Genomic DNA, 13,957 nt, shown 5'->3' with positions numbered 1-13,957 from the left:
AGAAATTAGGCATAAAGGTTAAATGTAATAAAATACTTTGAAAGAACTTAGTAGCTTTTCATCATTTTTAAATTATTATCTGAAGTGGGAAAAAAGCCACTTCTAAAAAATCGAACAATTATATGAAGGCAAAGCAATTAGTAATTTTTGCTACATTCTGTTGCTTATCTTGACTTCTGGTCACTCTAGGCACATTCACCAACTATCACTTTTATATTATTTTTTCTATTAAAATATCACTATACTTTGATTATAAAGTAGCCATACATGAATTTTTCTCATTTTTCTAAAACTGAAATAGGAACATTCTTCAGTACATATTATTCAAAACTTTCATGTATTTTAGGATTTGGCGGATGAACTTGCCCTCGTTGATGTTGCAGTGGACAAACTGAAGGGAGAAATGATGGATCTTCAGCATGGCAGTCTTTTCTTTAATACTTCAAAGATTACCTCTGGAAAAGGTTACTTTTAATTAATTAATTATTTATTTAAAAAAGATTTTATTTATTTATTTGACAGAGAGAGACATAGTGAGAGAGGGAAGACAAGCAGGGGGAGTGGGAGAGGGAGAAGCAGGCCTCCCGCTGAACAGGGAGTCCGACGTGGGGCTCCATTCCAAGACTCTGGGATCATGACCCGAACCAAAGGCAGACGTCTAACAACTGAGCCACCCAGGTGTCCCTAGGTTAATTTTAAAGAGTTCTTTTCAGAGCTTTAAAAAAGAGTAATGAATTTTACCAAACTGGTATCCATAAATATAAAATTAAAAATAGCACCACTCTCATTAGGACATACAGTTTAAAAGGTTAATTTTTATTTTTTTAATCATTTTTAAAAAAGATTTTATTTATTTATTTGAGAGAGAGAGAGCACAAGCAGGGGGATAATAGGGGCGCCTGGGTAGCTCAGTCGGTTAAGCCTCTGACTTCGGCTCAGGTCATGATCTCAGGATCCTGGGGTTGAGTCCCACTTTGGACTCCTCACTCAGTGGGGAGTCTGCTTCTCCCTCTTCCTCTGTCCCTCCCCCTGCTCATGCTCTCTCTGTCTCTCTCTCAAATAAATAAAATCTTTAAAAAAGAAACAATTATTAAAAAATTAATTATGAAATGCTTGACATAGAAAAAGAGTTTAAGTATAATAAACGTCAATGTATCCAACACACAGCAAAAAAAAAAAAATAAAACATTACTTAATTTAGTTGATATGTTCTGTGTTACATCTATTCATGTCTCAATCCTGAATATACTGGTTATCTTTACTATGCATTTCTTTTACACTTGTATTTTAGTGACTTACCTCATATTATATAACTATGAGATATAATTGGCATAAATACATTTGGATATGAACATGACTAATTCTTGTTATGCAACAACCAATGAGCAGAAGTACATAGACCTCCCATATGAAAGTCTACTAATTGAGAGTATTCAGTTGCCTTAGATATCATTATGTTTTATATCATTTAATTTACTGAATCAGTTCAGTGGAGTCAGGTTAAAAGAGCTCCTACTGTATTAAAATACTTTTAAAAATCATTCAGCCTTTACTTTCTAGGAATGTGGCAGAATAAATACCTGGACCAATCTTTTTGCTGTAAATAACAAAACTCCTGCATAAAATATGAAAGAAAGAAGTTATCAATCCTTAAAGAATTGATATGCTCTTAATAAAGACATTTTCAGAATAGGCATTGAATGTAGTCAGGAAACTAGAGAGTTAAGCAGAGCATTGTAGCTAGTTTTCATTAGCTAGTATTAGTCAAACTTAGTGAACTTCAGTTTTGGTTTCCACTGCCTCACAGGATTTAGGAGACTGGAGACAGCTTAATTTGGGGAGTTCTATAGGAGTTAACTCCATAAAGCTGGAACCCCAATGGACTACACCAGGGGTTAGTAAACTCTTTTTTGTAAAGGATCAGATGGTAAATATTTTAGGCTTTGTGGGCTATATGGTCTCTGTCAAAGCTACTCAACTCTGTTGTTGTAATTCTAAAGCAGTGATCAACAATATGTGAATGGGTGTGGCTGTGTTCCAATGAGATTTTATTTACTAAAACAGGTGATGGGCCGGATCTGGCTTACTGGCCCTCACTTACCAATTCCTTAACATAAGGATGACCTAGAAGCAATTTGTTTCTCCCTACCTCTGGGGACTGACAGTAAAATCAAGCGTCTCAGCTGCTTGAGTAAAGGAGGGAAATGGTGGCCAAGAATTTGTAGCCACAAGCTGGCCCTTATATGAATTCCAAAAAAATCTCAAGCAGTCTTAAGACTTAAGATAGTTTTGGGGCATCTGGGTGGTTTAGCTGGTTAAGTGTCTGACTCTTGGTTTCTGCTCAGGTCAGGATCTCATGGGTCAGTGGATCAAGGCTCACGTCAGGCTCGGCGTTCAGTGGGGAGTCTGCTTGAAGGTTCTCTCCCTCTGCCCCTCCCCCCACTTTCTCTCTCTCTCTCTCTCAAATAAATAAATACATCTTAAAAAAAAAGGCTTAAGATAGTCTCTGGAAGAAACCCACTTTATTTTAGGCCTCAAAGAAGTTCCACAAATAAAATTCCAAAAAAATGAACATCTCATAGTAGGAATAATTAAATCTACCAAGAAAATGCATAAGCAAGAACCAGCAGAGATAACAGAAAAGGCCACCATAGATTTCAGATGTTGAAATTATGAAACACAAGTTAGAAATTAACTATAATTATTCCACTTAAAGAAATAAAGGACAAACTTGAAAATATCAGTATGAGACAGGAAATTATTTAAAAAAAATATTTTTAAAATAGCCAAATATAGGGGTGTCTGGGTGGCTCAGTCATTTAAGCATCCAACCCTTGATTTCAGCTCAGGTCATGATCTCAGGGTCATGGGATTGAGCCCTGTGTTTGGGCTCTGTGCTCAGTGCAGAATCTGCTTGAGATTCTCTCCCTCTGCCCCTCCCCCCAACTCTCTCCCTCTCTCTCTCTCAAATAAATAAATAAATAAATAAATAAAATCTTAAAAAAAGAAAAGTAAAATAGCCAAATATAACTTCTAAATAATGAAATAGAATGAAATAAAAAACTCAATTAATGGATGTAATAATAGAGCAGACATCTTGAAGAGAGAAATGATGAATCTAAGGCAATTACAAAGAAGATAGCAAGAAGTAGAAAATAGGACAGGCTAAGAATCATAGAGGATAAAGTGATAAAATGTCATGTACATCTAATTAGAAAAGTGAATGGGGAAGAGGAAATATTTGAAGATTTATAATTGAGCATTTTTGAAAACTAATGAAAAATAACCCACACACTCAAGCCAAATAATCTCAAGGATAAATACAAAATCCCTATCTAGACACATTCTTGTGAAATCAGAGAACACTAAAGGCAAAGAGAAGAAAAAGTTGTCACTAGACAAATTATAGAAAAAGGAAAGAGTAACTGACTTATTATTAACAACACCCTGAAACCAGAATACAATGAAATGATATCTTTACTGTGCTGAGAGAGAGTAAATGTCAATCCAGAATCTCTATCCAGCAAAAATATCTTTCAAGAATAAGGTTATAATACAGACATTTTCAGACAGACTAAGTTACCATCAGACCCTCACTAATAAAAATGCAAAGCCAAAATATGGAAAAGCGCAAATGTCCATTGACAGATGAATGGATAAAGAAGATGTGATATATAGGAATATTACTCAGCCATCAGAAAGAATGGAATTTTGTCATTTGCAATGATGTAGATGGAACTAGAGGGTATTATGCTAAGCAAAATAAGTCAGTCAAAGAAAAACAAATACCATATGATTTTACTCATATGTAGGATTTAAGAAACAAAACAGGTGAACATAGGGGAAAGGAAGGAAAAATAAAATAAGATGAAAACAGAGAGGGAGGCAAATCATAAGAGACTTGTAACTGTGGAAAACAAACTGAGGATTGCTGGAGGGGAGCTGGGTGGGGGGATGGGGTAATTGGGTGATGGGCATAAAGGAGGGCACTTGAAGTAATGAGCACTGGGTGTTGTATGCAACTGATGAGTCATTGGATTCTACCTCTGAAACTCATAACACAGTATATGTTAATTAAATTGAGCTTAAATAAAAAATTTTTAAAAATTAAAAATTAAGAGGTGCCTCGTGGCTCAGTGGGTTAAGCATCTGCCTTCGGCTCAGGTCATGATCCCAGGGTCCTGGGATCGAGTCTCGCATTGGGCTTCCTGCTCAGCGGGGAGCCTGCTTCTCCCTCTCCCTCTGCCTGCCTCTCTGCCTACTTGTGTTCTCTCTCTGTCTCTGTCAAATAAATAAAATCTTTTAAAAAATTAAAAATTAAAAATAATTAAAATAAAAATACAAAAATACATAAGGCAAAAGAAAAGTGATCTTAGATACAAGGTCTGAGATGCAAAAAAAGTATGAAGAGCACAGAAAATGGTAAAAATGAGGACAAATCTAAATAAATTGTATAAGACTATATAATGTCTTGTGGGATTAAAAAATTTAAAAATATAGCATATAAATCTGGGTGTGAAATGTGATAGTGGGGAATGAAATAGTGTTCTAAGTTCCTCAGTCATTAGGAAAGATGGAAAGGTGATGATTATCTTTGGACTTTGATAACTTAAATATGCATATTGTAACTTCTATAACAACCTTTAAAAGAATAAAAACAGTGTAACCTCTAAATTAGCAAAGGGGAAGAAGTAGAATTAGAAAAACGTACCTGGTGAATTAAAAAGAAGGTAAAGGAAAAAAACAAGAAAAGAGACAACGTATAGAGCTAAGAGTTTAGTGAGGATGCTGGACATAAAGTTATTTTTTTTTAAAGATTTTATTTATTTGAGAGAGAGAATGAGAGAGAGAGAGAGCACAAGAGGGGGGAGTGGGAGAGGGAGAAGCAAACTCCCTGCTGAGCGGAGAGCCCCATACGGGACTCAATCCCGGGACTCCAGGATCATGATCTGAGCCAAAGGCGGTCACTTAACCAACTGAGCCACCCAGGCACCCGACATAAAGTTATTAATAAAAAATTCATTGTACTTATATATGTCAAAAACAAGCAAAAGAATTTAAAGCTATTATTTACATTATCAAAAATAGGAAGTATGTGGGAATAAATCTAACAAGATATCTATAGAACTTTTATTCAGAAAAGGATACAACCTCATTGAATAATATTAAATACATAAATAAATAGACCTTGCATATAGAAGTCTCATGTAAGTCTCTATTGTAAGATATCCATTCTTCATGATTATAGATGATATGCAACCGTAGTCAAAAGCTCAAAAAGTTCTTTGTTGTTATACACACTAAATTCATTCTAAAATTCATTTAGAAATTCAAAGGTCCAAGAATAGACATTTTTTATAAGATTATTAAAAACACTTATTTTGATACAGTCTATCATCAATAATTCAGTAGAGGTTCCACTCTGCCATAGATGCATCTGTGTGGTAAGAAGCCTGTTCCCTCCAACAATTGAATGTCTGAGTGATGTCCCATCTCTTATCCCAGCTAGCGTGCGTGCCTTTCATGTTGTTCCTGCCTATTGATTGCTTCCAAATCCAGATAACCAAATAGTCCTTTATTCCCAAAGTAGGTTCAAAACAGTTGGTTCAGGCACACCTCTAAAATCCCTGGTAAATCATGAGAGGACTAAAGTCCCAGTGGATGGCATATTGGCCATCCTTGAAGAGATTCTGCAGCCTCTGTTTGCTTGGCCTCTTTGCTCAGCTTCACCATGGTGATGGCCTGGGCTGCCCAGTCAACAAAATATTATTTTTTTAAAAATATTTTGTTTAGGGGCGCCTGGGTGGCTCAGTTGGTTAAGCGACTGCCTTCGGCTCAGGTCATGATCCTGGAGTCCCTGGATCGAGTCCCGCATCGGGCTCCCTGCTCGGCGGCGAGCTTGCTTCTTCCTCTGACCCTCCCCCCTCTCATGTGCTCGCGCTCTCTCTCTCTCTCTCATTCTGTCTCAAATAAATAAATAAAATCTTTATAAAAAAAAATATTTTGTTTATTTGAGAGAGAGAGAAAGCATGAGCAGGGGGAGGGGTAGAGGGAGAAGCAGGCTTCCTGCTGAGCAAGGAGCTCCACGTGGGACTCGATCCTAGGACTTCGGGATCATGACCTGAGCCGAAGGCAGACGCTTAACCGACTGAGCCACCCAGGCGCCCCCTTAACAAGATACTCTTGAAAAAAAAAAAAAGAACAAGGTGGTGAGAACTTGGCTTTACCAGATATCAAGACTTTATAAAACTACACAAATTAAGTGCAGAGACAAACAAAAGATTACTGTATAACACTGATCATATTGTAGATCAATGGGAAATGTATGGACTTACAAAATTTTTTTGTTATGGAAATGGTTATTTTTATGGAAAGAAGTAAAATTGAACCCTTATCTGATAACACACATACAAATTAATTCCAGGTTTGTTAAAGGCCAAAATGTGAAAGGTAAAACTTCAAATCTTCTATTGAGAAGATAATATAGAATATCTTTATGACCTCAGGGTAGGGAAGAATTTCTTTTTTTTAAAAAAAATTATTTATTAATTTGAGAGAGAGAGAGAGAATGAGCAGGGGAGGCGCACAGGGAGAGAGTCTTAAGCAGACTCCACCTTGAGCAGGGAGCCCAGCGCGGGGCTCAGTCTCACGACCCTTAGATCACCATCTGAGCTGAAACCAAGAGTCGGCCACTTAACTGACTGTGCCACCCAGGCATCTCAGGTAGGGAAGAATTTCTTTTCTTTTTCTTTCTTTTTTTTAGGGAAGAATTTCTTAAACATAAAGACACAAAAAGCACTAACAATAAAAGAAAGAATATAAAGCTCGAATTTGTGTTCATAAAAAGACCCTGTAAAAGAGTGAAGAGAAAGCCATAAACTAAGAGAAGATATTTGCAACATGAGCAATTGACAAAAGAATAGTATTTAGAATAAAAATACTTGCATAATAAATAAGCCCCTCCTGCTCATGCTCTTTCTCTCTCTCTAATTAATAAATCTTTAAAAAATAAAAAATAAGATAAATATATATAACCCAGTAGAAAAATGGGAAAAGACTTGAACATTTCACAAAAGAAGAAACTCACATGGCCTATAAATATATGAAAAGACAATCTCATTAGTAATCAAGGAAAGGAAAATAAAAGGCATATCAATATAACATTACATAGCCGGTAGATTGGTAAAATTGTGTAGGTAAAAGGTGAAAGGGAAAAGGTAAAAGGATGTAGAACATAAGGTACGCTCATGCATGACATGTAGGAATGTAGGAATGTAAACTAAAACCACTTTTTAAAAAAAGTTTGTCAGTAGGGCGCCTGGGTGGTTTAGTACATTAAGCGTCTACCTTTGGGTCAGGTCATGATCCTGGGGTTCTGGGATCGAGCCCCACATCTGGCTCCTTGCTCAGCAGGGAGCCTGCTTCTCCCTCTGCCCCTCCCCCTGCTCTTTCTCTCTCTCTCACAAAAAAAAAAAAAAAAGTTTGTCAATTACCTGGTGAAGTTGAACATGAACATATCCCACAACCCAGAAATTGCGTCCCTAGGTATATTCCCAAGAGAAATTTGTGCACATGTGCACTAGATACAAGTACAAGAATGTATAGTGATGTGATTTGTAATTGCCCCAAACTAGAAACAATTCACTGAATACCAATACTAAGTTATATATATTATGCAGTGTGATATTATGCAACAGTGAAAGTGAATGAACTACAGAGACACAGTTAACATGGATAAATATCAGTTATATGATATTTAGCTAAAGAAATATGTACCTTATGATTCAAAGGTGACACCGAGTATGTTGCTTAAATATGCATAGATGGTACAACTTTTTGTGTGTGTGATTTTAACAACTCTGAAGAATGGTTGGTAACCTCTGAGTATGAAAGATAGAGATGCAACCTATTAGAGGTACACAGGGGTTTCTAAGATATTGGTGATGTTCTACTAATTTGCGTGATTTTTATGGAGTTGTTAACTTTAATATTTTTAAAATTGAACATATATTTCTTAAACATTCTATATGAATGAGGTAATACACAATAGAGTGTTTTGAAAATACATTTAGTGAGTTCTAATGGTGAAGATCAATGGAACATTATTGATTATCCAAGATGTTTTTAATTGCCTCATATGTACAATAGTTAACACAGAGCCCAAGTGCTGGGAACACAGAAGGTGCTAAAAATATTTGTCAAACAAAGGGAGGAATATGAAATCAAAACCTGTTATTATGGAACTTATGATCAAGTTAGGAATGTAAGTACAACATAAACATCGAAAGATAACCCAAGAAACCATATATAAGGACTATTTGAGCATTATAGGCAGTAAAGCCTATAAAAATTCAGCCAAGAGTGGTATTTATGAATGATATGATTAGAAGATGCCTAGTGGGGAAATTGGTATTTGAAGAAGTAGTTGGCTAATATAATAATAATAATTGCTGACATTTATTGAATATTTAATATATACTAGGCACTGTTCTGAGTACTTTTTGTCTTTTAACTCACTGAATCATTTTCTTAAGAACCATATAAAAGAAAAACTATTATTAGCTCAGTCTGGCAGATGAGGATCTAAGGGTCAGAGGAGCAGGCAAAATACTTGTCTGGGGTCACACAGCTAGGAAGTGGCAGAGTCAGGATATAGGCAGTTTGACCTTAAGAGTCTTTGCTCCAGACCATTATGGTTTGCTGTCTCTTGGAGGATTGAGTTATATTTAGAACAGAAAATAACAGGTGAGGAGATGATGGCATTAACGGAATCAGGGCACCTGGAAAATCTGACATAAAATTAAGACACAAAGCTAGTAAAATAATTCTGAAGCAGATTATGAAAAGACTTGATATTTTACTTTGGTAGACAGTTTAATTATATTTGTTGAACATCATAATATTTCAAATAATCTGAACTGTGGAGAGATGACTCTGAAGAAGTTGCAAGGATTTTTCCCCATTCTCTAAAAATTGAGAGGGTAGTAGGGAGAGCTAGAGGGATGAGGAAACAGAGAGAGATTGAGAGATTACTTTGGATTTCTACAGTTAGATAAGACTTTATGGAAGTTGAACATTAAGGAAGGTCTTTGAGCAAGCATGAGTAGACTGTGTGCAGAGAGAGAAGAACTTCCTCCTATATAGGTCTTTTACTTAATACAAAGGAGAGATAATTTTCTAGATAATGTGAAACATGTCAAAGAAATGCCATCTTTCTAAGTTTATCTTTCTAGTTAAAATCTTTACCGAGGCATGGAAAACATTAAAATGTTTATGGTTTATAAATTATCTCCTCTTTTGGATTAGAGAGATATGAAATGACCATAAATGGAGAAACAATAATGTCTTTAAAATTAAGCGGATTTCCTTTTTTAAAAGAGCATGGGGGCACCTGGCTGGCTCAGTTTGAAGACCATGCAACTCTTGACCCCAGGGTAGTGAGTTCAAGCCCCATGTTGGGTGTAGAGATTCCAAAAATAAATAAATAAACAGAGAAGAGCATAAAATAATTTTTTTTAGAAAATAGAGATGAGATATATAGGAAATCTTAGTTTAATTTTTGACATCCATATGGAAAATAACTTCCAGGTATTTAATGCTTTTTTAAAAGTCCAGTACAGGGCGCCTGGGTGGCTCAGATGGTTAAGCGTCTGCCTTCAGCTCAGGTCATGATCTCAGGGTCCTGGGATCGAGTCCCGCATCGGGCTCCCTGCTCCTTGGGAGCCTGCTTCTCCCTCTGCCTTTCTCTCTCGCTCTGTCTCTCATGAATAAAAAAAAAAAAAAAAAAAAAGTCCAGTACAGGATAGTGAGCATCATAGCATATTATCATTGGATTTAGTAGGTAAAACAGTTTTATGACTGGTCATCAGATTTAGAAAGTAGTTTACCTTCTTGTGAGGATGAAGAACTTCTTTGTGATCTCAAATCTAGTCCCTTATAATAGTTAGAAGTAAATATACATACTCATCCTTAGAATCTTGAAACAGACATAAATTCTCAGAGTTTTAAGCTTCATAAGGTGTTTCTAAGAAGCCAGAGAGAGCTGACTTGCATTGCCTCAGGCCTTAATAAGAAATGAGAATGTGGGCTAAAAGGGATGGTACAATATGTTATTATTTGGAAAAAATGTGAAAACTTGTAAGTCATAGTAACAAGGCCCCCTTCAGCTTATGCAATGTAACATTACTACATGGAAAGTCTGTTCATCAGCAAATGCCAGACATGAAGGTAAATGTGTACCTTATTTGTTTATTTATTTATGATAGATGAGTATTTTATTATTATTTTTTTAAAGATTTTATTCATTTATTTGAGAGAGAGAGACACAGTGCAAGAGGGAACACAGCAGGGGGACTGGTAGAGGGAGAAGGAGGTTCCCTGCAGAGCAGGGAGCCCAATGTGGGACCTGATCCCAGGATCCTGGGATCATGACCTGAGCCGAAGGCAGATGCTTAACCAACTGAGCCACCCAGGCATGCTGATAGATGAGTACTTTAATACCAAGGTCATACAATAGCCTTTCAAAGAAGTAAAGCACAGTAATTATGGCGTTCTTGATCCAAGTATTGCCTTCTGTTTCTTTTTAGATTACATAGTATCTGCAAACTCCAAATTAGTTATTGTCACAGCAGGTGCACGCCAACAGGAGGGAGAAAGTCGCCTTGCCCTGGTCCAACGTAACGTAAACATCATGAAATCAATCATTCCTACCATAGTCCAACATAGTCCTGACTGTAAGATGCTTATTGTTTCAAATCCAGGTAAGTCTTTTATCCTCCCTTTAACTGAATAAAGATGATCTTTCCATACTATTTTTAAAAAACAATTTCATTGAGGTAATATTTATGTACAATAAACTGCACCCAAAGTATATAAGAGATCTCCATCCCCCTCTTCCCTAGCCCCTGGCCACCACCACTTTGTTTTTATGAGTTTGGCTATTTTAGAATCCACATATAAGTGACATCATAAAGTATTTGTCTTTCTCTGTCAGACTTACTTCACTTAACATAGTGCCTTCAAGATCCATCCATGTCACAAATGGCAGGATTTCTTTCTTTCTTATAGCTGAATATTAAATTGTATATATATATATATATATATATATACATATATATATATATATATATATACACACACACACAATGTATACATTGTGTGTATACACACACACACATATATATATAAACATCTTTTTTTTTTCTTGTGCTGTCTTTTATTCCTGTAACTTATTCATTCCATACCTAGAAGCCTGTATCTCCTTCTCCCCTTCACCCATTTTGCCCAACCCTCCCACTACACTCCCCTTTGGCAGCTATCAGTTTGTTCTCTGTATTTATAGGTCTGATTCTACTTTTTTTAATTAAGATTTTATTTATTTATTTGACAGAGAGAGAGAGAAAGAGCTTGAGCGGGGGGAGGGGCAGAGGGAGAAGCAGACTCCCCGGCAAGCAGAGAGCCCGATGAGGGGCTCAATCCCAGAACCCTGGGATCATGACCTAAGCTGAAGGCAGACACCCCACCAGCTGAGCCACTCAGGCACCCTCTGATTCTACTTTTTGTTTGTTTATTCATTTTTTGGGGGGGGGGATTCCACTTATAAGTGGAATCATATGGTATTTCTCTTTCTCAGTCTGATTTATTTCAGTTAGCATAATGCCCTCTAGGACATCCATGTTTTCTCAAATGGCACAATCTCATTTTTTGTAGTTGCATAATATTCCATTATATACCACATTTTCCTTATCCATTTGTCTGTTGATATACACTTATATTGTTTCCATATCTTGGCTATTGTGAATAATGCTGCAAAAAATATAGGGGTGCATGTATCTTTTTAGTGTTTTCATTTTGGGGGGGTAAATACTCAATAGTAGAATAATTGGATCATATGGCATTTCTGTTTTTAATTTTTTGAGTAATGTTCATGCTGTTTTTCACAGTGGCTGTACCAATTTACAATCCCACCAACAGTGCACGAGAGTTCCTTTTTCTCCACATCCTCACCAACACTTGTTGTTTCTTGTGTTTTTGATTTTAGCCTTTCTGACAGGTGTGAGGTGATATCTTGTTGTGTTATTTTTATTTTTATTTTATTTTATTTTTTTAAAGATTTTATTTATTTTTTTTTGAGAGAGAGACAGCGAGAGAGGGAACCCAAGCAGGGGGAGTGGGAGAGGGAGAAGCAGGCTTCCGGCTGAGCAAAGAGCCCGATGTGGGGCTCGATCCCAGGACCCTGGGATCATGACCTGAACTGAAGGCAGACGCTTAATAACTGAGCCACCCAGGCACCCCTTGTTGTGGTTTTGATTTGCATTTCCCTGATGATGAATAATGGGCATGTTTTCATGTATCCGTTGGCCATCTGTATGTCTTCTTTGGAAAAATGTCTATTCATGTCTTTTGCCTGTTTTTTAATTGGGTTATTCATTTGGAGGGTGTTGAATTTTATAGGTTCTTTATATATTTTGGATACTAACCCTTTATCAGATATCAGATACATCATTTGCAAATATCTTCTCCCATTCCATAGGTTGCATTTTAGTTTTGTTGATTATTTCCTTTGCTGTGCAGAAGCTTTTTATTTTGATGTAGTCTCAATAATTTATTTTTGATTTGGTTTCCTTTGCCTTAGGAGACATATCTAGAAAGAAGTTGCTATGGCTCATGTCAAAGAGGTTACTGCCAGGGCGCCTGGGTGGCTCAGTCATTAAGCATCTGCCTTTGGCTCAGGTCATGATTCCAGGTCCTGGGATCGAGCCCTGTATCGGGCCCCCTGCTCGGTGGGAAGCCTGCTTCTCCCTCTCCCTCTCCCACTCCCCCTGCTTGTATTCCCTCTCTCGCTGTGTCTCTCTCTGTCAAATAAATAAATAAAATCTTAAAAAAAAAAAAAAAAGAGGTTACTGCCTGTGCTCTCCTCTTGGATTTTAATGGTTTCCTGTCTCACATTTAGGTCTTTCATCCATTTTTAGTTTATTTTTGTGTATAGTGTAAGAAAGTGGTCCAGTTTCATTCTTTTGCATGTTCCTGTCCAGTTTTCACAATATCATTTATTGAAGAGACTGTCTTTTTCCCATTGGATATTCTTTCCTGCTTTGTCGAAAATTAATTGACCATATAATTGTGGGTTTATTTCTGGGTTTTCTATTTGATTCCATTGATCTATGTGTCTCTTTTTTGTGCCAGTACCATACTGTTTTGATTACTACAGCTTTGTAATATAACTTGAAGTCCAGAATTGTGATGTCTTCAGGTTTGCTTTTATTTTTCAAGGTTGCTTTGGCTATTTGGGGTCTTTTGTGGTTCTATACAAATTTTAGGATTATTTGTTCTAGCTCTATGAAAAATGCTGTTGGTATTTTGAAAGGGATTGCCTTAAATGTGTAAATTGCTTTGGGTAGCATGGACATTTTAACAATATTTGTTCTTCCAATCCATGAGCATGGAATGTCTTTCCATTTCCTTGTGTCATCTTCAGTTTCTTTCATCAGTATTTTATAGTTTTCAGGGTACAGGTCTTTCATTTCTTTGGTTAGGTTTATTCCTAGGTATCTTATTGTTTTTGTTGCAATTGTAAATGGGATTGATTCCTTAATTTCTCTTTCTGCTGCTTCATTATTAGTTATAGAAATATAACAGATTTCTGCATGTTGATTTTATATCCTGTGACTTTACTGAATTGGTTCATCAGTTCTAGCGGGGTTTTTTGTGGTTTATTTTGGGTTTTCTATATAGTATCATGTTATGTGCAAATACTGAAAGTTTCTCTTTTTCCTTGCTGATTTGGATGCCTTTTGTTCCTTTTTGTTGTCTGATTGCTGTGGCTAAGACTTCCAGTACTATGTTGAATAAAAGTGGTGAGAATGGGGGCATCTGGGTGGCTCAGTCGCTAAGCGTCTGCCTTCGGCTCGGGTCGTGATCCCGGGGTCCTGGGATCGAGCCCCGCGTCGGGCTCCCT

The 13,957-nt window shown here is 36.7% G+C and overlaps 1 protein-coding gene and 1 pseudogene across 4 annotated transcripts in view; one reads left to right on the top strand and one right to left on the bottom strand.

Annotated features, from left to right (window-relative positions):
* Positions 1 to 13,957, top strand: part of LOC110576250 (L-lactate dehydrogenase C chain) — a 44,968-nt gene that overhangs the window by 9,171 nt on the left and 21,840 nt on the right. For 2 of the 4 annotated variants that reach the window (XM_021685325.2, XM_021685327.2), the window contains 2 exons: positions 347 to 464; positions 10,587 to 10,760. In XM_021685325.2, coding sequence (XP_021541000.2) covers positions 347 to 464; positions 10,587 to 10,760 — 292 coding nt within the window. The remainder of the gene's footprint in view (positions 1 to 346; positions 465 to 10,586; positions 10,761 to 13,957) is intronic. The other 2 variants (XM_021685326.2, XM_021685328.2) reach the window with 2 other exon arrangements.
* On the bottom strand, positions 5,576 to 5,733 carry LOC110576400 (annotated as a pseudogene).

This window comes from Neomonachus schauinslandi, chromosome 11 (assembly GCF_002201575.2).
Source record: "Neomonachus schauinslandi chromosome 11, ASM220157v2, whole genome shotgun sequence".
Classification (NCBI taxonomy): Eukaryota; Metazoa; Chordata; class Mammalia; order Carnivora; family Phocidae; genus Neomonachus; species Neomonachus schauinslandi.
Note: the sequence above shows the minus strand (reverse complement) of the source record. Positions and strands in the feature narration are given on the sequence as shown.